General features: G+C 41.8%; 1 protein-coding gene across 3 annotated transcripts in view; it reads right to left on the bottom strand.

Moving 5' to 3' along the window:
- CYL1 (alpha-N-acetylglucosaminidase family / NAGLU family) overlaps nt 1-25,891 on the bottom strand; it is a 256,762-nt gene that overhangs the window by 170,516 nt on the left and 60,355 nt on the right. For all 3 annotated transcript variants that reach the window (XM_089988290.1, XM_089988292.1, XM_089988291.1), the window contains exon 7: nt 339-420. In XM_089988290.1, coding sequence (XP_089844416.1) covers nt 339-420 — 82 coding nt within the window. The remainder of the gene's footprint in view (nt 1-338; nt 421-25,891) is intronic.

Below are 25,891 nucleotides of genomic sequence, written 5' to 3'. Positions count from 1 at the left end.
AGAAAATGCTGAGCTGGCATCTCTTTCCTTTCCTTTTATTTCTCATCTAGAGTGAAATAAACATCAAATCATCATGGTAGAAAAGTGCCATGCTGGCCCAAGTGAGCCCAGTTTTTCCCACCACCTACCACTTTTCATGTGAAAATTCTTTCAGATCTACCCCTTATGAAAGTTTTCGCATGGGAAAGCTGAGCTGGCAGGATTTCTTAGAAATTTGTCCCATTCCCATGAAAGGTCTTTCCTTTCCTTGGGAATGAAACAAACTGGCCCTCAGAGATGTTAGGTAAAGGAAAATGCTACAAAGAAGATAAGTACCAAAAAATAGAGATGTCACATACCAATCACCAAGTCTCGTTATATTTGCAGAAGGAAATATCATCTTCAATGCCACAGGAACATTTCCAGAAAAGGATGGCAACACTTGACGGGTATAAAAAATTTGGAGTCAATTAATTGATCAATGTTAAAAGCTTCGGGAAAGAAAGTTGGAAAAAACTGTGAAAAGGATAAAACAGTAACAGCATGGCCTAATATAAGTTCTCGACTGGATAAAAAACAAAGCATAAGCTATAATTGACATCACAACGCAACAAGAAGATAGAATATTCAAACAAATGAAATGTGCATAGGCTGGCCTTTGATTAAACTGTTGAAAAAGTCACAAGGATATTTTTGTTATTATCTCATCTTATGGGAGTATTTTTGACATCTCACCCAAAAGTTATATAGTCTTGCTATTCACTTCATATGCAGGATTAAGTTTATCAACATGAAAAGAGGGCGCTAATGTAAATACTTACATGATGGAATGATAAGGATGACTCGTTCTTTTAGCCCCATCTCTTCCTTGTTCTTGTTCTTGTTCTTGTTCTTCTTGGGTTCATAGTTTCTCTTATTTTTTTGTTTTTTTCTCTTGAAATACCTTAAAATTGTAGAACCTAACTGCATAATATGGTATTGGAGCCAAGATTTACCTCTGAAAATCAGTTTTTTCCTTCAAGGAAAGCTTCCAGGTGAGTCAGCAATGGGTGAGACTTGGGAGTTTTTGAAGCTGGTTGCAGATGGATTTATTTGCACCCATGAGAAGGTGATTTGGAAGTTTTTAAACCAACTATCTGAAAGTTTGACCAAGGTATGAATAACATATGGTTTTCCTCTTTTATTTCCCTGCCGCCAATGCTTCTGTTGGAATACTTGAGTAAAGGAGGTTGTGTGACCCAATAGCCTATGTTATATGGTTCAAAAAGGGATCAATAAAGAGTTAAGGGTTGGTTTGTTTGATTAGGTATATTTTCCCCAAACGTCCAAGAGGAAATGAGTGATATTTTTTGTTTTTTGAAGTAGTGGTGGCTGGCAATAAGTTGATGACGATCGTCACTGTGAGAAAGGATGCACAATGATTCTATTGACTGGTTGGGAGGAAGACATGATGGCTAATCAGTGAGTGTAAGCAATTTTAGTTTTAAGGGTATATTTCCATTGCAATGGGGTATGCACAAGAATACCATACTTAATGTTAAGAAATTGGGATCATATGTGGGGAGTTTACCAAATCCTAAGAATATATAAAGGTATTACAAGTGTGAAATTAAGAGGTTGATTGTGCCTAAGGGCATAGCCAGAATTTCAGTTTATGTGGTGAGTCTACATACTATGTGTAAGTAGGCTTTCATTTTTTCTTCTTTTCTTTACAAGTTAAACTGTAAATTTTTTATTCTGGTCAAACTAGATAACGACTAGTGCTGTCAATGGGTCAGATCATGGCCTCGTCAAGGTCGACATTGATCTGCCCATAACTAACAATCGGGTTCGGATTCAAATTCAAAGTCATAGGTTCAAACATAAAAGAACCATATCCAACCAAGTAGATTTGTCAAAAACCCAAACCCAGATTGGTCTATTAACAGGTCAGAACGGTGTAGGATCAGGTTGACTTGGAATCCAGGTTTAGAAAGTGCACAGATACATTTTTCTTCCTATGGTTGCCATCCAAAGGAGCCTTGGCATTCTATGTGAAACAAATGGTTGAGGGCATTGGGAGCATTTATGTTTTTTTATAGAAATACACCTAATCTATGTACATAATCGGATCAGATACCCGATTTGATGACCCTTGAATATTGGAACTCGTACTTGAATCAGAACCTAGTTGGGTTCTAAAAAAGAAACCCAAACCCAGTAAAATGTAGTATGGGTCTCTCTATTTTTGGACAAACCAGAGTTGTCAGTCGAGGAAGCGGAAGCGGGAAGGGATGCAGGAAGCGGAGGCGGGAAACAAGGCACTTACAAAATTTTAGGAAGCAGGAAGTGTGGGACAACTTAAAAATGAACTAGGAATCGTCTTGGAAGCGACCTAGAAAGCAAACCGGAAGCGACCTAGGAAGCGAGGGAGAAGCGCAAAAAGAGAAAAAAGTAAGAAAAATAAAAAAACACAAAAAATGAAAAAATAAGGGGAAGTGAGCATCTCCTAAATGGGACGCGTGCTTCCCAATTTTTTTGGTGCTTCCCTGCACATTTCAAAAGAGCCACGTTTCGCGCTTCCCCATATGGTATAGAGATTCCGGTAACCCTGGGACAAACCTAGCAATACAAAACCATGTCAGATCGGGTATCTGAGACAAACCGGACTAGTTGACAACCCTAATAAGGACATTGTCATCCAAAGTTTAATGTTCTGGTCAAACCTGAGGGTCGATTCCTATTGTATTTGTTCCAACCTTAAACCAGCAATGAAGCATGTTTTGTTTGTGCAGCCTTCACTTTGTGTGTTTCTCCTTGTTTCGGCCTCATTTCAAGATGGTATTCGAACCATTTCTATGAGAATTTGAGATTGTGGGGAGCACTTTAGGGTGAGATTGGAGGATATTTTGAATTTTCTCATTTGAATAAAGGTGACATCACCCATGGAATAATGATTTAGGTGTTTAAAGTTAAACCAATATATTTGAGTTGGTAATCGACTAAAACATGATATCAAGGGATTTTAGGGAGTATTTTTGTAGCCATTGGAGTTAAGGTGTTGAAGTTTCAAAATCAATTAATTTCTTTTTTATCCCAATTTTTTGGGTCTATCTTTAAAAATTAATTGTTACTATAACGCCCCAAAATTCCTGAACTTGTAACTTTTTAGAAAAAATTTAAATACTTTGTAATCAATCCTTTTTCAGAGTTTAAAATGGAAGTTCAGCGAAAAATAGTATTTTAAATAACAAGTCAACGGACCTTGAGCGCATTACAAGCGAACTTTCCTTTACACAATAGATTTGTATCTCCATATAAGTATTGAAAACACATAGATCCAAAACAAGGTTTTTTATAATTAAAGTTTATACAAAAGAGGAATTTCAAAAGAAAACCCTTATGCAAAATTACAAAATGTGCTCAGAAAAAAAACATAAGAGAAAGAGTGAGATTTTGATATCATCACGTTATCGCGTCATCGCCTGTCGTACCGTCCTAATCATCACTTGCACCACATAAAACGGGTCAGACTTATAAAAATCTAGTAGGTGCGTAGATATCAAAATTCAAAACAAAACTAACATATACGTTATTTCTTTTGTGATGTGCACTTCAGAATAAACAAAATGAGCATAATAATCTTGTTTTGATAATTAGTTGCCCTGAGGGTACGCACAGGAAAAACATAGAAACAACTAAAATTATCCGGGAGTTTGTTATTCCATGTATTTTAATATCCTGGACAACTAACTGAGTCCGCTCCTAAGAAGACAGCTAATGATCGAGATAGAATTCCCTAGAGGCCACTTGTTCAAGGTCATTGAGGCCTACTACCTAAGATAATTTTTTATAGCTCAGTCCCCTAACTTCGATCTGTAATGAAATATGCGAAAAAGCAAAGAGTGCATTAAGCACTTACAACATCTGCTAATGAACAAACAAAAAGGCTAACACCCAAACCCACAAGAGACAACACAACATAAAAATATAAATGTCTCTTATTGAAAAGAGAGAGAGCTCTCAAGAGTGAAAAATACAAGAGGGGTTCACCCCTATTTATACACAAAAAGAAGGAGAGGAGGAGTGGCCTTATGGCCTTAAAAGAAGAGACACCTAGGGGCTCCCATGGAGTCGTTGGGGGCCCCATCGACTCCATGGTGGGGCCCCTTTTAGGTGGGCAAAAATATAAAAAATAAAAAGAAAAAAAGAAAAAAAAAGAATTTACAAAAAAGAAAGAAAAGAAACAAGTACCCCTATCGGGTACTTGTGAAATGACTAAAATACCCCTATCGGGTATTTTAGATAATACATATATATGTATATAAACATATACATATATATGAATTATATATATTTTAACACCCTCCCTCAAACTTTACGGGGATATAACCGAAAGCTTGTTAAGGAGAAACAAAAAATGAGGAGTAGCAAGGGCCTTAGTGAAGAATTCCGCCAACTGGTACTCAGATGTGACGTAAGGTAGTACTATGGTTCCTCTCAGGTATTCATCACGTACGTAATGGCAGTCCATCTCAATATGCTTAGTACGCTCATGAAAGGTGTGATTGCTTGCAATATAAATTGCACTTTTGTTGTCACAACACATCTTCGAAGGAGTAGAGATGACAATGCCCATATCACTGAGGAGACTTCTTAGCCATACAAGTTCCATGGTTGTAGTGGTCATAGCACGATATTCCGCTTTCGTTGAGGACAAGGATACTTTGTGATGCTTCTTGCATCTCCAAGAAATCATAGAGTCACCTAAGAAAACACAAAATCTCGTAGTTGAGACTCGATCATTGGGATTTCCTCCCCAAGCAGCATCAGTATAAGCAATTAAATCAAGTGATGAAGAGGAGGAAAGAAAAACTCTTTTAGTTATGGTGTTTTTGATATATTTGACGATCCTTAAGACTGCACTCATGTGCACGGTTGTAGGTGCATGTTGAAACTGACTGACAGAGTGGACAGCAGGAGTTATGTCTAGCCGAGTAATGGATAAGTAGGTTAGAGACCCAACAAGTTGCCGGTAGGGAGTAGGATCCTCGAGAGGTGTTTCATCTTCCAATCTTAACTTTGCATTAATGACTTCAGGGGTTTCTGTCTTCTTATCATCGGAGATACCAGATTTAGAACAAATGTCAGCAGCCAGTTTCATCTGAGAGAGAATGTACACTCGAGCAGAGTACGTCACTTCAATCCCTAAAAAGTATCTTAAGAAACCAAGATCAGACATGTCAAAATGTTCTTTTAAAACTTTCTTAATATCATAAATTCCTTGCTCATCACTTCCGGTGATGATCATATCATCAACATAAAGTAGTAAAATAACTACTGAAGACCCTACACTTTTTACAAACAAAGCAGTGTCAGTATAACATCAACGAAAATTCAAACTTGTAATTACATTACTAAATCTATCATGCCAAGCCTTTGGGGCTTGTTTTAGACCATATAATGTCTTTTTAAGTTTGAGAATTTTATTCTTACCAATACATACTCCTGGTGGGGGATCCATGTAAACTTCTTTATTTAATTCGCCATTTAAAAATGCATTCTTAACATCTAGTTGATAGATAGGCCATTTTTTCACTGACGCAATGGCAATAAGAATCCTAACACTAGTCATTCTAGCAACAGGTGCGAAGGTTTCTTTATAATCTATACCATATTCTTGAGCATATCCTTTAGCTACTAATCGTGCTTTATAACGTTCTAATGAACCATCACTCTTAGTTTTAACTTTGAAGACCCATCTACATCCAATTGATTTCTTTCCAGTGGGTAACGAAGTTATTTCCCAAGTTTTTGCTTTTTCAAGGGCACTAAGCTCTAAGTTCATGGCTTCAACCCATTGGGGAATGTTTTTGGCCTCATTATAGTGTGAAGGTTCATGAAATGAGTGCAACGCAATTAGACACGCTCTATATCTTGGAGTTAGGGACTCATAGGAAATAAACCTATTAGGAGGATTGGAGATCCGATTGGATCTTCTTAAAGAGGTTTCTTCTATGTTGGATCCTTGAGAGTATTTTTCTAAGGCGCTCATTTGAGTTTGTTGACCACGCCTAACATAGGTTTGGATTGGTCTATCACTTTCATCTATAACATTGTCAAGAGGAATATCCTCTAGGTCATTCAAAGACTCATTAGAGATTTCCTCTTCTTGAGGAGTCTCATCTTCTTGAGATAGAAGATCAAATAAAAAAGCATATTCACTTTCGTCAATATCTTTAGTTTTCACAAAACCATTTTCATTTTCCAAAAAGGTTACATCTTTGGATACATAGAGTTTGTTATTTTTCAAGTCAAAACATCTAAAACCCTTTTGATTTTCTCCATATCCCAAGAAAACACATTCAATAGCTTTAGGAGATAATTTGTCTCGTTTATGTGTAAGGGCAAAACATTTACATCCAAAAATTCTTAATCTATTGAAATCGGGTGTTATTTCAAATAGTTTTTCATATGGAGATGTACTTTGTAAGGATGAAGATATCATTCTATTTATTAAGTAAGTTGAGGTTAAGGCCGCTTCTGCCCAAAAACTCTTTAGAATTTCTTTGAAAATAAGGAGTGTCCTAGTGGTTTCCATGATGTGTTTATGCTTTCTTTCGGCCAAGCCGTTTTGTTGGGGAGTCCTAGGACACGATCTTTGATGACAAATTCCATTTACTTCTAAATAATTTTGAAATTCATTTGATAAATATTCTCCACCCGAATCGGATCTAAGAGTAGAGATATTACTTGAAAATTGATTTTTAACTATCATATGAAACTTTTTGAAGAAGTCAAAGACTTCAGATTTTAAATTGAGAAAGTAGATCCATACATACCTAGTGTAGTCATCAATGAAAGTAACGTAATAGGAGTACCCTCCTTTAGACATGACCGGGGAAGGACCCCAAACGTCTGAATGGACTAACTCAAAAGGTCTTTTGGACACAAAAGTTCGGTTTGGAAAAGGAGTAAATTTCATTTTGCCAAAAATACAATTCTTGCAAACAAAATGTTTCTCATTACAAATTTTCTTTCCAAATGGAAAGGAGTACATTTTTGAGAAACTTGGATGTCCAAGTCTTTAATGTCAAATTTCAATATTTTTATCTTGGACATGGTTACAAAAAGAGTTAGTGGGGAGTTTCAAGTTGCTCATGTAATAGAGATCTCCTCTCCTATGGCCTTGCCCAATCTGCTTCCCGGACCGGAGATCCTGTATAGAGCAATCCTTAGTTGAGAAGGAGATTTTACATCCATGATCACATATTTGAGCAACAGAGGATATTTAAATTAAGTTGAGGTACAACTCTCACGTTTGGCACAAAGAAATCTTTTGAAAAGTTTAAAGTTCCAAAACTTTTTACTTGTAAAGATGTACCATCGGCAGTTGAAACATAGGAGTTTTTATAATTATTACACAAATCGGAAAGCTCATTTTCAAGTGGGGTCATATGAAAGGAAGCTCCAGAGTCAAGGATCCGAGAAGACATACCTAGAGGAGAGGAAGAAGCTATGGCGACACCCGAGGTTGATGGTATCTTGAGTAGAGTTTGTAGTGCTTCCGATAGTTGAGCAAGAGAAAAAGATTCCTTCCCTTTGATGATTTCCTCTTTCTTTTGAGTAGCTTCTTCAACGAAAGCAACCTTATTTTTAGGTGCTTCATTCAACTTAGGGCAATTAGGTCTTATATGACACGGCTCTTGACAATGATGGCAAATGGCTTTTCTATAGTTGCCATTATAATTATTTTGCCTTCCAAAATGTCGAAGTTTGTAAGCTTTCATATGGTTGTCGGGTTTTGATACGGCCAAGACATCATCTCCTCCTTTAATCATGCCAAGACGAGTTGCTTCTTGGAATATTTCGGCTATGGCATCTTCCAAGGAAAGAGGCTTAGATCTATGTAGGAGGGAAGATCTAACTTGTTCATATTCGAGCCTAAGCCCATGTAAAAATTGGAAAAAGTGTTTTTTTTTTCATTTGTTCTCTCCTTAATTCCACATCCACACTAGAAACCCATTTTTGTTGTAGTAAAGATAGTTCATCCCATAGGAGACCAAGAGTGCTAAAGTAATCTCTTACACTCATTTCTCCTTGCTTGATAGTCCGGATTTTTTCTTGAAGAAAGAATTGACGAGCAAGGTCTTTTTGAGTAAACATACATTTCATAAAGAACCATGCTTCATTAGCCATCCGAAACTTGGCAATGTTGGCGCAAATCTTGAGCTCCACATTGTTCATGAACCAAGCAAGAATCTTGGCATGCTTACTTTCTCAATCTTTCACTTTAGATTGGTGATCTTCAATAGCCTTCATGCGGGCATTTCCTTCAAGAGCTTTTTCTTGATCACCATCCATCTTAGTTAGTTGGAGTTGTGGTTCCGGAATAGTGCCCATAACGTACCCCCAAAGTTTTTTACCTTTGAGGTTGTTCTCCATGGCGGGGGCCCACATCATGTAGTTGGAGCCATTGAGCTTGAAGGAGAGATCAATCTTTTGTTCTCCTTCCATTTTAATCACTCGCAAGACGATAAATGAAGAGAGATACAACAAGAAACAAAAAAAACTATACAACTAGCTATATTAAGAAGAAGAGCATACACAAGGCTCTGATACCATGTAATGAAATATGCGGAAAAGCAAAGAGTGCATTAAGCACTTACAACATCCACTAATGAACAAACAAAAGGGCTAACACCCAAACCCACAAGAGACAACACAACATAAAAATATAAATGTCTCTTATTGAAAAGAGAGAGAGCTCTCAAGAGTGAAAAATACAAGAGGGGTTCACCCCTATTTATACACAAAAAGAAGGAGAGGAGGAGTGGCCTTATGGCCTTAAAAGAAGAGCCACCTAGGGGCCCCACCATGGAGTCGTTGGGAGCCCCCAACGGTCACAAATGTGATCGTTGGGGGCCCCATCGACTCCATGGTGGGGCCCCTTTTAGGTGGGCAAAAATATAAAAAAGAAAAAGAAAAAAAGAAAAAAAAAGAATTTACAAAAAAGAAAGAAAAGAAACAAGTACCCCTATCGGGTACTTGTGAAATGACTAAAATACCCCTATCGGGTATTTTAGATAATACATATATATATGTATATAAACATATACATATATATATGAATTACATATATTTTAACACGATGACCGGGGATACTGAGTCATTTCTACTCGAGGAGCATAGTTGTTAACAACTTGCCCATTAGAGTTTTTGTACTATCTCATCCTCTCTCTTGACGGAACCAAATAGATGAACAGGTATGTCAGGTTCTATTTTAACTGACGACCCATTCTACATAGTTTGGTCTTTTAAACCAAATCTTGCCTATGAAAGCGATCATCACCGTTTATGTGATTTTTCCTTTAATTATTGTGCATTTTCACGCTACGAGGTTACCATAAACCTCTCATCCAATCATCGTAGTACTAACATACCATGCATGTCTGATAGTACGACTACGACGAGAGAGAGATCGGTTTCTCATAAAACAAACCCCAAACATTTATTCAAAAATTTCAATGGTCTATGCTTTAGACGAGAGAATATCTGAGTCATTTCAGATACCAAAATAAAGGACCGAACGTATGTACCACTTAGGGCTACATAGTTGAAGCCTCTCTGTTACGCAGGTTTGAGAGAAAGACTTGGTTATGAATATGCAAACGTGAAATACTTGTTTTGCTTTTTGAGACAACGAATAATATGAGCTTTCAAATCTCGCATATGAAAACCTTTTTAAAAATAGAGACTTGGCGAGGATGCACAAATCTGCGTCTTTAAATGTACGCATAATCTGAAGTAGGCAGGAGTACACATACCGTATAAAGTCATATATATATAATACATATATAGTAAAGCGTAAGCATGTGCACATTGCAGTGCGGTGGCAAAGTGAATGACATAAAGCAATGCTCGATGTGCAAAACCACGCATCGAGCTAAATAAATTGCATAAGTGACACGTGATGTAAGAAACCATACATCAGCTAAATAAATTACGTAAGCAATGCACGATGTACGAAACTGTACATCGGCTAAATAAATTGTGTGAGCAGTGCACGATGTACGAAACCGTATATATTGGCTAAATAAATTATGTAAGCAATACACGACGTACGAAACCATACATCGGCTAAATAAATTGCATAAGCAGTGCACGATGTACGAAACCATACAACGGCTAAATAAATTGCATAAGCAATAGCCTGTGCACATAACAGTGCGGCGGTAAAGTAAATGACATAATTTTAAATGGACAAGAATACGCAAAACTACGTCCTTGAGTTAAAAGTATATATATATATATATATATATATTAGAAAATTTTTCATTTGTCCTCATATGCAACTTCCTCCTACCTCGGAGATGGTCAAACTCGCTAACGATTCCGAACGTAGGTTTTTAAAGGCTTGTGCCTTGGTAAGCGTGTCGCATCTGTTGCGACGGCATAGAATGCTAAAAGATTATGTTGCGCTGCATAAAGGGTGGTATTAAAAACTTATGACAATGATTGCATCACAAGGGTCAAATATGGACCCAATTCGAGCCGACTGGATCCAACCGAGCTCAGTATAAGAGGTGGGGGGTAAATTTCGACTGAGCCGACTCAGTTTGAAAGCGGAGACCAAGCTGAGCTCGTTTCTAGCCGATCTTAGCTCAACTGGCAACACGACTAATGAGAGGGGATGGGCTCGATGGTCAAGCCGAGCCCGGTCAGATCCCCATCTTGCGGCAGGAAGGGGGGTTGACAGGGGCTACAAGGGAGCGACAGGAGAGTTGACACCCCCTGTCGGTTGTCTCAGAAATGTAGCAGCAATCGTAGGTTGCTGCTGAAAAAGGAGGACGAGTGTGCTAGAGGGGTTGGCCCTGTCGAGGCTCAGCTCGGCTAAGAGGGAAGTGCAAAGGGGTGTGGCAGGGGCTGGCCCTGTCTGGGCTCAGCTCGACTGAGAGTGAAGTGCAAAGGGGTGTGGCAAGGGTTGGCCCTGTCAAGGCTCAGCTCGGCTGAGAGGGGAGCGAAAAGGGGTGCGGCAGGAGTCGGCCCTATCGGGGATCAGCCCAGCTGAGAGGGGAGCGAAAAGGGAGCAATAGTCGTTCGAATGATGCTGCCTTCGGGGAATCAGAGGAAGAGGGGCGCAACTCAGACTTGCTTTGAGCACACTAATTTCTTGAAAGTAACAGTACCTGAGGCACGACCCGCCCAGTTAAGGCCAGGAACACATTGCCAGTAGAAGGGACGAGACAACCAGTGCATACCCAGGGGCGGACCGGTCGGCCCAAACCCTACTATGATCCCGAAGGCCAACACAATAGGACCTAAATCCTGCGATGTTACCCCAGGCTAACGAATATAGAGCGTAGGCCTGCTTCAGGCAGAGCAGCGACACCAGATGGTGCTGCCACCACTGAGAGAAACATGGGCAGGAGGGTGGCGCCCTCCTGCTGGCATTAGAGGTGGGAAAAATAGGGGCAGGAGGGCGGCACTCTCCTGCCCGCAATAGAAATGGGAGAGAAAGGAAGAAATAGGGGAGGAAAAGGGGGGTAGGAGTGTGGCTCCCTCTTGCTGGCAACAGGAAAGGGAGAGAGAGGGACGGGAGTGCGGTGTCCTCCTGCCGGCAATAAAAATAAGAGAGAGAGAGAGAGAATGGGAGGTAGCATACCTGAGGGGGGGGGAGACCTCCGTGCTCCGGCGAGAGGGAGAAAGATGAGGGGAAGAGAGAGAGAGAGAGCAGCACTTTCATTCATGAATCTCTTTACACATGTGACTATTTGTGCAACTACATTTCAGATTTGTACATATTCACAAGATACCCATGTAGTTAACACTGCATTTGGACATTGATCACGCAACATTAATTAATCACAGGCAGGTGAAAATTCAGTTCTAACATGCACATAGCTGAAATCTTCATAATGACAAAAAATTGAAGTTATGCAAAGGCAGCACATAATACAAATATATATATATATATATATTCAGGGTTCACACTCAGCTGACCCAGTCGACTGGGGTTACCATCAAGCCCAGCTGACTAGGGTCAACTGGGTGGGGTCGGGCTAACCCTACCAGGCCTGTCCCAATCTTGCCCAAGTGCCAGACTGGGCCAAACCAGGTTGGCTGAGTCATCCCAGCCGACCCTGTCGGCTGGGTATGACAGCCCATACACAGGCCCAATTTGGGCCTGTGTGCACATGCTGTCAGGGGATGCTGACAGCCCCTTAAAAAAAAAAAAAAATTGTTTAACTCTCCCCTTTTTTTGAAGGACATGATCCAGCCGACCCAGTCGGCTGAGTCTATCAAACAGCCGAACCACCCAGCCGACCCAGTCAGCTAGGTCAAACATGCAGCCCAGCCAACCCAGTCAACTGGGGCTGACTGCCCAACAGGCTCAGTCGATCGTGGGTCGGCTGGAGCCCAGCAGTCTACTCGATTGTTTCACTTTTTTTTTTAAAAACAAAACAGTCGGTTGCACTAGCCAACCCAGTCGGCTGGGTCAACCCTAGCCCAGTCAGCTCACTCGGCTTGGGCCGACTGCCCCAAAAAAACGTATGTATGAAATCCCCTTTTTTTCATGAAACGATAAAAGAAAAAGAAACAAAAAGTTCAGCCATGGAGAAAAAGATCCATGTATCTCTCCTTTGAAACTCATCACTAACACGCTTTCCATGGAATTTTATCCAAGATATTGCATAAAATCGAACCGGTATTCAATTTCTCACCTAGATTCAAAAAAGAAGACCCGTACCTTTGATAAAAATCGAAAAATAGAGAAGAATGATGTTGGAACAAGGACTATTGGAGAAGAGAAACTCTCTCTCTCTCTCTCTCTCTCTCTCTCTCTTTAAGTAATGGGTGGGAGAGGGGGTGACGCCCCCCCATTTTCTCCAGCTCTCTCTCTAAAAGTTCCCAAAAAAGTGGAACTCTCTCCCTCTTTTGTTTCTTAATTTTTTTTAAACTCTACCAAATGTTGACTTTCCACATTTGGTAGTTTTTCTAACTTTTTAAAACTTTTAAAACTCTTTAAGTAAGTATAAGGGCTCTTTTAAGGAGTCCCACTCAGCCCTAAAATAAAAAAATCTGAAATTAATATTATTTAATTAATTAATTATTAATAATTAATTAAAATTTATCTATAGGTACCCAAAAATAACCAAATTAACCCAGAAGGCTCCCTAACCTTATTTAACCCCAAAATAAAGCTTTATATTCAATTTAAAGCTGAAAAAACGTGGGGCTTAGATTTGGATCTGGATCCCAGATCCAAACCCATACCCAAAACAAAAATTGGAGCAAGACCTGGATAAAATCCAGATTTAAGTAGGACCTAAATAGAACCCAAATCCATAAAAAATCGGATCCTAGGCCTTGGATCCAATCCGATCCAACTCCGGATCCATTTCGACAAACTGCTAAATTTTTAAAAAAATGTGATTTTCGGGCAAACCAAAACTCGAATTTAGGAAAGTAAAATATCGTCACGCACAGAATTCTGAGCCGCATCAAACGTTATATTACACAAATACCAAATTCTGAATTTCGCCCAAAAATAACCTGAATTTCACTCAAATTTCGCTTTAATTTAAAGGTCGTATTTAAGACTTTCTCATGTTTCGTTTGGCTCACCTCGACCTTGTCGATGAGACCTGGGTCGTGCCCAGACCCAAAAACTTCAGTCTAAAAATCGAGCCTCAAACGATTTTTCTCCCAGACTTGGCCAAATTTTCGATAAAATTATACAATGACTAAGTACTAAAATACGCGATTATATATATATATAGAGAGAGAAAGAGAACCCTATCTCTCTTCTTCTCCTCGTTGCTTGCAAACCGAGGGAGGGATAGAGAGAGAGAACCCTACCTCTCTATCTTCTTCTTTGTCTCGTTGCTTGTGAACCGAGGGAGGGAGAGAGAGAGACGTAGCCTTCCCCCTTCATATTTGCCCTAAAGGGCAGCACTTTATTATGTTGACCAGGTTTGGACGAGTCCTAACCTGGTAAACAGTCAAAGAATTAAAAAAGGGATGCAAATATCCCTAGCTCCTAGGTGCCGCCTAGGGAGCTAAGCAGGCAAAAAGGGGCCCACTGCCCAGATACTTAAGCCCAGGCGGTGGGGGTGCACCGAGCTCGCCTAGGTGCTGTCTTTGACAACTAAGTTTCTTAGTCAAGAAAACAGCAAAGAGTTGTGATTCACTCAATCACAGAGGCAGAATATAGGGCAATGACAGCTGTCACATAAGAAGTATTGTGGATTCAACATCTCCTTACAACTTTGGGCTAGAAAGTTGATAGATCATTGGTATATTGTGATAATCGCAATGCAGTGGCTGTAGCTACCAATCCAGTTCAACATGGTAAGATGAAGCATGTTCAGTTGGATCAACATTTTGTTCAAAAGAAGGTAGAAGATAAGGAGATACAGCCTCTGTTTGTTCTAGGAGAAAATCAAATTAACGACCTCTTTACCAAACCATTGACGGTGTGTAGATTTTGGTGCCTTAAAAGCAAACTATTCATGGTAGTTACCCATGACAGTTTGAGGGGCAGTGTTAAGACTAAGGTCGTCATATGAAGGGTATTTTTGTACATAAAATTTATTTAATGTGTATGTATTTTATCATTAATCTCAGGGGTATTTTTGTAACATGAGAGATTTTATTAATATAAAGTCAGTTAGGGCAACACCCTCACAATGCTCACATTGAGGATAGTCCTGTTTTCTTCATCTCTTTCTCTTTCCTCTCCTTTACCCTATATTCTGGCTGCTGCATCTTAAACTGTCCACAGATCTGACAATGATAACTTGAATAAAGCAAAGGCTTAGTGGTACTGTAATAAAAAAATGTTGGATCGGGTCGGATCCAGTTTTGGACCCGACCCGGATCCAAAGAGGGGACAGAAGGTCGGGCACCCCGACCGTCTCTCCTGTGCCTTTTAAGGTCGAGGCAAGGGAGGTGAGGGAGGTTCACGAAACCCCTCCCTCGCTGTCTCTCTCCCTCACCGCCTCTCGGTCTCTCTCGCTCCTCTGCATTGCCGACCTGCCGCCACCTGCGACATCCCTCCGACGCCGATGTTGCCGCCGCCGGCGACCACCAGGTACGCCCCTCTTTTCCCCTATTTTTCCCGTCTCTTTCTCCCTCACTTCTTTGTTGCGCAGGGAGGGGCTGAGCCGCCTCCCTCAATCGCAAGGGAGGGACAAAGCCCCCTCCTTGCTGCCTTAAAACCCCAGGGGCGGGGCAAAGCCCCCTCCCTGCGATGGGTTTTGCAAGGGAGGGGCCCAGTCCCCTCCCGATGCCTCTGTTAGCAGGGGAGGGGTCGAGCCCCTCCCTATATGCGGTTACGGGGGAGGGGGTCGAGTTCCCCTCCCTGCTCCCTGCGTCTCACTCCGGCAGGGGAGGGTCAAGCCCCTCCTCCCTGCCCCTTTTTCTATTCTAGCAGTGGCCGAAGGCCCCTGCCCCTTTTTTTGTTCTAGCAGGGGCCACCTGCCCTTTTTTTTCGGTGCCCCCATTTTGCTGCGCAGGGGAGGGTTCGACCCTCTCTGCCTCTGTATATCGTAGGGAGGGGCTCGAGCCCTCCCTGCCTTCGATCTTCGCAGGGGAGGGCTCGACCCTCCCTGCCTTCGCAGTATGCAGGAGGGGCCGAGCCCCTCCCTGCTTACTAGCACGCTAGAGGAGGGGGCCGACCCCCCTCCCTGCTACCTGTTACGGCAAGGGAGGGGGTTGAGCCTCTCCATGCTCCCTCTTCTCGAGCGTCAGGCAAGGGCTTTGCCCCCTGCTTGTTTACGTGCTCGACCGGCAGGGGCTTGGTGTATTCGGCAGGCAGGGGCGAAGCCTCCTGCCTCCTCCTTTGTACTAACGGGTGGGGGTTTGGTCCCCTGTCTCTTTGCTCTTCTGGCAAGCAGGGCTACGCCTCGGCCTTCCTCGTGCCTTCATAAGGCAGGGGCGCAACCCTGCCTCCCTGTTGTTGGCTGACAGCATGTCAGCAGGGGCTCGTGGCCTTGCCCCTGCTCTTTGCGCTTATACCAGGTGCGCATGTGCACGATGCCCCTGCCTCTGCTTCCCTTACGTCAGGACGACGATAGTGCCCCTGACTTTCTATTTTCGTATTAGCTTGCTAAGATCGTTACTTTTGCAGCTCGTACGATGGACCATCTTCGCGCTTCGCGACCCGAGCCGCCAATCGCGTAGATCCGCGGACGACAGTAAGTTTGCAACTCTCAAAGGTAGGGGAAGATTGCACAAAAGAGTTGGACAATTGAATTGAGTTCAATTAACTAAAAAGGACAATTAAATAAATATATATGCATATATATCATATATATTTATATGACTACACATTTAACTCAAGGACGCGGTTTCGCGATCCTTGTCCTTTACTTTGTCGTCGAGCATCGCGCGAAGGTTTTGCGTTGCACTCCTGTTTACAGTTCCTTTACCTTGTCGTTGCGCATCGCGCAAAGGTTCTGTGTTACACTCCTGCTTACAGTTTTTACTTTGTCGTTGCGCATCGCGCAAAGGTTCTGCGTTGTATTCCTGCTTACAGTTTCTACTTGTCGTTGCGCGTTGTGCCGAGGGTTTGCGTTGCACTTCTGCTTACCGCCTTTACTTTGTCGTCGCGCTTTGCGCCTATTGTATATGTGTGGGTATTGCCTTGCTATTGCAGATGACGTGCAGGTTCTAGCTTTTTGCGTATGCCTTAAAGGCATCCTCGTGGAGGATGCAATGGGCATTTACCACTCTCCCTCTTTTGACAAGAGTTCAGTCGAGAGCGAGCGACACATCCTCGTCTAAGGAGAGGGATACCTCGCAAAGATCCTGGCTCTTCGCGTGCGTAGTCCTGTAGAGTCTACTTGAGATTTTAGGGAGCTGCGCAAAAGCATCAAAGACTGCTCCAAATCGAAGCGTTTTGAAGGATGTGACTAGTTGGTTCTGCTCGTCGTTTTGGCATAGCTCGGGTGATCCCGAATTGGGGGTTCGTGCGAACTTCTTAGCGGATGTTCTGTTGAGAAACCCATATCCTGTCTATCGAGGCCGGTATCGAGTCATGCGAGACATGTAATGTAACGACCCGATCCGGGGCCTCTCGAGCCCAGGTTCGTGGACGTTAGTTCCCAGAGGGAAATTACTCAATAATCTCAAAAACAGCTCAAAATCGTGCCAGAATTCATTTTTCTTTTATTCAATACTTGAAGGTCCATACATCTATTTACAATATCATAACCATCCAAAGACAAAAGCAGAATAAAAAGTAAAGGAAAATCATACTTCTGATGTGGCTGAGTCGTACTAAGTCATGTAAGTAGTGGCTAGCAGTCTCTGAACCTACAGTTGCAACCAAAAGAAGGGGGTGAGTCTACAACCCAGTAAGATTTCATTTACAAATAGACACGACCGTTGCAACTGTAGTGAGCTCTAAGCTCCTAGTCTTAGTTTAATTTGTTACTTATGCACACATGCTAGTTATGAGTTTTACCCCCTTTTACCGCATCTCTATTATCATTTCAAACAACTCTTCTACTCTAATCGGCTATTCCGGACATAGCCTCCTCGGACGTAGCAACCCATGTAGACAACTCAGAGTCTACAATGTTGGCCAGACTTATGAACCACTCACAAACAACGTAGTCCAAACCGGCCCAGACTACGGACACAGGTGTTGCAGCAGCTCGCCGGTTGCAAGCCGGGAGCAAAGGGACTCAAACGGTAGTTAGCCGAAGAGCCAGGGTGGCTATACCTGCCCCCAAGGTGTCTCAAGGAGCTATACCTGCCCCCAAGGTTTTGTGGTTCATGCTACGTCCTACATGTGTCTAGTGGGCAATGTTTTAACCCCTAAGGGTCACCTAGAAACGTCTGAGATATTCCCAGGTTACTCATGAGGTACACACCTCAACATTACCCTAGACCATGCCTCCTAGTAGAGTTCCCATCACACATTGGGTGGTCATCCTATAGACAATTTTTACTCAACATTCACATCTTGAATTTAGTGCGTTATACAATCCTCAATGTATATCCACTAATTACTTTTAACACATGTTTACATGTCTGAACTGTTAAGGATGGCAACCCACCACAGATTTATTCACGACACTTATAATGCTCCTCCTAAGGCATAAGCGTGACATTTCCCAAGGTAATACCTACCCTGAGACTCTAGAACTCTACCCTCAATTTTCACATAACACATCAATCTCATACATGCAATCATGTCATGCCACTTTTATTTCATAACTGAGAAATTATACATGATCAGGTTTAAGCATCACACTTTAACTTTATAGATTCCTAAGCATGCAAAACAATGTCTCTTTATAATAAACAAACTAGCATACTTGAAGCACATGGAATCATATATAAAGATGCCTAAACTAATTAGCATGTATTTTAATCAACTAAGGAGGAATTTGCAAATGTTCACTTACCTGGAACGCTTAAATTCCAATTGCAACCCTTGATCGAAAAACAACGAATACCTCGTATCATCAAAATTACCAACACACACTTAAACTTAAATGTCAAACTCTGACTCCATTCTTTCAGAGTTTGTTCACACATCCCCTACTAATAGACTCTACCCAAGCAGTAGAATCCATGGATTCAAGAATCACATGGATCTGACTTCGGGGCACTTAGTTATGCTTTGTATGTTGGGTAGGCGTATCAAGGGCAAAATGGTCTTTTTTCTCTTTCAATGACTCCTATGTCATCTTTACATCATGTTATATTAAGATCCACATCCATAATAGAATTTGACCACTTAGGTCATCAACTCAACAATGATTTGGATCATGGATTTGGTATTCTTGATCCAAACCTGCTTGAAAAGGGTTTGTCTGGATCTAAATCAGGTCGTTTAATCGCAATCATTTGAGTTTTGGGTCCAAACTGAGATCCAAACCCAAATCCAATTTGTAATAGAAAAATCGAGTCTTCGCTACTTCAATTTTTTCCACCGCACTCGATAAATCATTCGCACACGCATCCGATTTGTCTCGGTCTAGACTTAGTCGGTCTGACCCATATTGGGTCCACCCTTGGTTTGGACCGAAACGGTCCACCATTACAAACCCGACTCGGTCTGCTAACTACTTCAGACCCGACTCGGTCCGTATAGACCGTTATGGTCTGTCACAACGCACATATCCACACATCATTTTTTTTCTTTTCGTTTGGCTTGGTCTGGACACGCCCAGACTGAGCCTACTTGGTCAGGTCGACAAGCTCAGGCTGGTTCACGTCTAGCCTGATGACCGACTCGGCCTGCAGAAACTGCAGACCGAGCTTGTCATCACGACGAGCAATAGTCAACTTCTACTGTCGTCGGACATGTTGCAGCTTCCTGCAAGCAGGGCAGCGCCACCGGCGCTCGCTGATCGTCAGTGGCTGTCGACCCAACAGCGGTAGCAGGGGAAAACCCCTTTTCTTCTTCTTCTTCTTTTTTTTCTGCAATGATGAGGGCAGTGGTCGGACCTCCTCATTTTCAGTCACTGATGGCGGCAATAGCAGAGAGAAACCCCTCAATCATTCTCCTTCTTCTATTGAAATACAGGGACAGGGTTCTCCCTGTCCCTGTTTTGCTGCAACTCGTCGGCAACTGTAAGGTTGTCGACGACCCCCGTGTTTAGACAACCAACGAGAGGCAACAACAGAGGGAAAACCCCTTTGTCGTTCTCCTTCTATCGCAAAGCAGGGACAGGGTTCTCCCTGTCCCTATTTTGTTGCAACTCACCGGCAACTGTGAAGTTGCCAGTGACCCCCCTGCATTCAGACAACCCATGAGAGAGAGAGAAAGAGACTTACTTGACGGCGACCGGCGATAGCTGCAACACCTCCTCCTAATTCTCCCTACACGCTCCCTCTCTGCTCCTCTGGTGATCGAATGGGGAAATGAGAGGAGGCCCTCCCATGGCTTTTATAGCCATGGGGGTTGCTCGGTTACCCTCTCCCACCTTCTGTATTAAATGGGGGCAGCCCGCTTCCTCTCCCACGATCTGATTCGTGGGAGACGAAGGGGCGTCGCCCCCTTCTCCTTCCGTAACCCCCCCACGATGGGGGGAGCGTTACATGTAGATACCCCGATAGCGGATGTGATTCGAGATAATCACATGCATAATGTTGGCACAAGGTACTCTTGTTTCAAAAGATAAAGTAAAGTTGATAAACTTTACATCTTTGTGAAACACTCCTGTTGAGGCTTCTATTGAGGAGTTATACCCCCTTCATCCTAGAGTACTTGTAGTCATGAACAACACGTCTAGTACTCGATGATCGGATGAGACGGTCGTGCGACCTCGAACAACGCTAAATGCAAAATGTTGTAATCACATAAATGGCCTCGCATTCGCCTTTACAGGCAAGATGCTCGAGTGGTTTAAAGACCACATCATAGGATGGGTCGTTAGTTAAGCAACCCGTAACGCACTCATTCGCTTCTGGTTGTCTGTCAAGGGAGAGGACAGAGCGGTACAAAACTCTAATGGACAGGTTGTTAACAACCACCCCACGGGCAATGATCCGGCCTCTCCAGTCATTGGAGTTAAGGGGAAAGTGGCTACATTAGTTAGCTCAACACTTCTGCAGAAGTTGGATGCATCCGTGGCACTGCTTTTTCAGCCTCTGGGGAATCCTCTCTCGGCTAAAGTCGTCCCCTTTGGAGCGGACTCAACTAGCTATTCGGGTTATTGAAAATACATAGAATAACAGACGCCCGAACTAGTCTCAGTTGTTTCTACGTTTTGTCTGCGCGTACCCGCAGGCCAGTAATATCGAAACATAAAGTCTGTTCACACTGGTTGTTGAGTAGTGAGATTCGCTCGTTTGCACTATTGATTCGCTTGCACTACTGTCTCGCTTGCACTACTGATTCGCTTGCACTACTGAATCGCTTGCTTGTTCGGTAGTTCAGCATGCTACTCGTTGAGCTGTGCACGCCTATCAAGGCGTTACTCTAGTTGGTTAAACTGCTTACGCAGTTCTTTGAGGAGTAATAAGGAGCTTCTCATACTAGTTAAATGCTTATAATAATAGCATTATGTCAGTTGCTACATATTAGCATGTGTCTTGCTTTATCCCTTGGTCGAACTGTTTGGTGCTTATTGTAGTGTAGCACTTGTTGGCTTGCATCTCTTATGATTGATGTGATTGCATACAGCTCGTGATCTACGAACTGGTGGCAACTAGGATTAATGTGGTCGCTTATCTTATAAGCTGCTTACATATTGTGATATAACTGTTGTCGTATGATTGCTTATGAATGGCTTGTGATGCAATGGTTTATGCCTTACGATTAATTTAATTACTTGTTGATGGACTGAGCCATTTTATGGTAATTATATGTTTCACGAGCATTGTTATGAGTGCTTGTCTTATTTAGTTGTTTTGTTTGGCTGACGGGTAGAGTTAGTTACGTTTCGCCCATAGAATCAACTGAATTGACATATTTGCGCGTTCTCATGTGTCGTTTACAGATGCTTTGAGGGCCTAATTGAGGATTGTAATATTCCTTGTAGCAATAACACGATACGTGGGATTATGTGCTTCTATGTGAAGTTATATGATGCATATTGCTGATATGCATGATTGTGCCCATATTGTGGCTACCGACCCCGAGGCGGTCGATGGTTCAGAGCAGTCGATTATTGATGCATGTATCACCGAGTTGGGTGTCTGTTGAGGACCTGATCTCCAAAGGATTATCTGCAAGAGCGTGTATGATCAAGATCATGTGACCCGGCTAGAGCGGTAGAATTTCTGTGAGGACGTACACTGTCAACGAACGGGTAGCCGCAAAGGCGGTGAACTCCTGTGAGGAAGTGTATGGTCCAAAACCAGGTATACCATCTAGGGCGGAATTCCTTGTGAGGTTATATATTTCCCAGACCAGGTGATCCGGCGTTGATCTTGTTGTTTGTATTAGTGGCTATCGACCTTGAGAATGGTCATTTGTGTTGATGCGTGTATCGCAATGATTTTCATTGGATATGGTATTTGTTGGGGATCGGTCTCCCAAAGGTTTTGTTGTGAGGTTATACATTTCCCAGATCAGGTGACCCGACTAGAGTGAGAGATTTTTGTGAGGATGTACACTGTCCACGAACGGGTAGCCGCAAAGACGGTGAACTCCTGTGAGGAAGTGTAGGGTCCAAGATCAGGTATACCCTCTAGGGCGGTAATTCCTTGTCCGGTCGTATATCTCTCGGACCGAACGATCCGACGTGGATCTTGTGCTTTTGCTTACCATAAAAAGTTATGGTAAGTTGTGACGATCTTCTGAGATTGTTTGTGATAGCCAACTATGAATTCATAGTTTCGGCTTTCTGTTTTAGCATGATTACATGCGTGACTCAGGTGTGAGAATCAGATCGTTAGCAATTTAAGTTAGCGATTATGTTTTGGACCTTCTATGGAAGGGTGAGCTTTTCTGAGAAAGTATGACGCCTTAGTGAGTCATAACAGGTGGCAGTTGGCCGCGTAAGGTTTTGAGAGATGAGAATAGATTAAGGTTGTTCAGGACAACGCGTTTGTTAGAAGCAATGAGCGACAAACGATGTCCTGATGGTGATTAGATGTTGTGACCTCGTTTTAGGAACGAAAACAAGCTAGTTGCGTGGTGGTTCACAGCCTACGATCAATTGAATCGTATGCTTCGTTTGTCAGTTGCACTGCTTACTTGCTTTGAACTGCTTACTGTTTGCACTGCTTACGCATTTGCACTGCTTACGCGCTTGCATTACTTATTCGTTTGTACTACTTACGTGTTTGCACTATTCACCTGTTTGCATTGCTTACCTGTTTAACTGCATATCTGGTATAAACTGCGTAGCCTACTGAATTAAATGTACTTAATTTAGTTTCCTGTTAGTCTCTCTTGTGCACCTACTAGTTTTTCGCGAAACTAACCCATTTTATGGGTACAGGTGATGATTAGGTACACTACGAGCGATGGCGCGATTGCAAGATGGCTTCAAGTGTAACGACCCCAACTCATCCCCTTTGAAAAATGCGGAAATTTTTTTTTTTTTTCAAAAACAGTGCGGAAAACTTCCCAGAGACCCGGGGTCCTCACAGTCCCAATTCCAACTGGATAGCCACAAACCACAAAAGGACTTGCAATTTGCATCCATAACTAACCAATACCTTTATTCATGAATTAAGAACTAGTCTCAAAGCAAACTGTTTGACTCAACAGAACGTAATGTAAATACTCGTGACAATAAGCAAATAACAAGAACACTAGACTGAAAGACCAAAATAAAGATCCACTCTGTCCACAAAGGAAACTGTCAAAACTCATTGTGACTCCCTCGCCCTCGCAGTAGCTGTCGACTTTACTGATCACCTGTTCCTGCGAAAAACCAATGAAGTAGGGTGTCAGAATCGAAATCATGAGCTGTAAACACCCCAAATTTTTCAAATTTTTGTAAAAAAAAAAATGACCCTTTTGCCCCTAACTCCATTTTTTTGAGAAATCAAGCAAATTCTTCAGACTTTCTGGATTAAAAACCATATTAATCCATTCAAAATCGTTTTCAGGTTCAAATCCAACACTTTAAATCCGTATTTCCTCAAAATCCGGGTCAAAACCCATTTCTGAAGAAATTTTCTCAAGATAGTTTTTAAATTCTCAAAAAAAATCCTTTTTGTGAATATTTTTGCAGAAACACAAAAAAAATTAGTCTTAACTTTTGTTTTCTCGCAAACTTTAGGATTTTATTCCAAAAATACAAAAAAATAGAAAAATAACATAAAAACCAAAAATTGAGAAAAGCTACAAAGAAAGCGGAAGATTTTCAAGCTTTTTTGAGGCATTTTTACCAAAAACCTCATTCCTTAACCATCTTTCAGAAAATTCTTGTAAAGGGAACCACCTTTTTGAAATAGGAAAGAGTTACAACGAACTCTCTCCCGCACTCCTCCCTTCTCCTCTCTCCATCGTCCATCTTCAAACAACCATCGTCGTTTTCCACCTTCAATCTTCAACGATATCCCTCTCGAATCCTCCATGACTCCTTTAAGAAGGAATCTCCACCACTCCTCGAAGGATCGCCGACCATCCATCAGTTTCATCGATTGCAATCGATCTCCACGCTACAATTTCTCCTCCAGCATCATCGATTTTCTTTCCTGGAAGATATCAAGCTTCTCGGCAGAGTCCATTTCATCCATCCTTGGCCTATCGATCCCCTGCCTATCCACCCTTCGTCTACCTTCTCAATCCTCTAGCAACACTCTGCAAGAATAAAGGACAACTGAAGAAGCCTCAGCCTCTTCCCTCCTGATCGGGCGAAGAAGATCAACACTCCCTGCAAAACTTCGCAGGATCGATTATCAACATCCATTATCTTCTCCTTTGCAAGACAGAAGAAAGGTTCCCCTCAGGGCATCTCCTCTATAACCATCTGAAGGAAGGTAAACAACCCACTTCTTTTCCTTTTTTTTATTTAAAGCACCTCCTGTAGCATCGAGTTGCTTATGGCAACATCGATCCACCAATGTGCCATATCAATGGAATTCTCGAATTCTGACATTTTTTTTTTACGATTTTATACGATTTCCCTATTCTGAATTTCCACTTCTCGCATTTTTTTTTATGTATTGTGTTCTATATCCTTAGTTCAGTTCGAGACCTACATTATACCCGATCTTCCTCTTTGTTACAGCATAATTAATTACATCAGCTTCTACTTCATACCATCATTAGCGCCCTGCTTGATGTTACAAGACAGTGCATAATTTGCTCAAGATTCCACCATGAATCGAGTGTGATTCATGGTGAGATCTACTGTAAAACCTCTTGTGTGTTCTGTTTTGGGCGAGATCAGATGAATCTTGCCTCCCATGGCACGGGTGACGGTTCAATTGTCGCACCATTTTTTCAATCATTCTATAGTTAGTCTCCTGTTTTAACCCAATTTCATTGTGTTTATCTGTATCCTCTCTGTTCAGCGGACTATATTCTGAGCCCAATGTTCAGTATGGTGTGATATTGTATATCTATATTCGATCCTTTGGATTTGATTTTCTTTATCTTTACATCGCTCCTTCCTTTTGCATTTGCTTTTGATTACTTAGACCAGCTGTTGCATTTTAGTTTCTGGCTCATATTTTGTTTTCTATTTTGGATTATGCATGACTGACCTTTTCTATTACATTATGTTCATCTTGTTCACTATACTACGTGTATTTTTTTTTCTCCTTTCTTCTGATTTGATTTTTCATTACGTCTGAGATTTTTTTTTTTAATTTCGACAATCTTATGGGTGGCTGACCAAAACGAAGTGTTATGTTTACATCAAGGATAATAAACTCCTCCCTGACATTTTTGTCACAACTAAGCCCCAAACTGTAAGTATACTGTATCCAATCTTCTTCAAAGAATTTATGGGAACAATTCAGTCGGCTCATGACTAGATGCTTCCTACCGATGGCATATCTGGCTATTTGCTACCCTTAATACCTGGAGATCACCTGTCTTCGTACTGGGAGTATCCACTGCAAAAGAGGTCTGGTATGGTTCCAATCAATCTCTCTCTCACCAAAAAGCAATGAAGAAAGAAGGATGGGTTGTGCATTAGGGGATCGAGAAGTATATCCAAGCTCCAGGCATTCATTTTCTGGATGTGTGAGAATGATAAACTATCATGAACCCTCGACCCACAGGGTATGCATCGTGTTGAAATTACAACGTTTGAGGATGAAATAGATGAGGGTTACAACTTCTGCATGTTCTGGGATTGATCCTGATCTTTTACACAGAATCAAGGATGCCACTGAGTGTCCTCCACCCAACAGAGACATCATGAGATTCGATGTGAATTTGAGATTGTTTCCCCCATTTATTGATAATAATTTATGCCCCTTAACCATCATTAATGTTTTGTTATGATGGTATTATTTGAAATGGGCCCATGGAGGAGCTGTATACATGAGCAAT

This window comes from Nuphar pumila, chromosome 15, assembly GCF_984573655.1.
Source record: "Nuphar pumila chromosome 15, dmNupPumi1.hap1.1, whole genome shotgun sequence".
Classification (NCBI taxonomy): Eukaryota; Viridiplantae; Streptophyta; class Magnoliopsida; order Nymphaeales; family Nymphaeaceae; genus Nuphar; species Nuphar pumila.
This window is presented reverse-complemented; position numbering and strand designations above follow the sequence as displayed.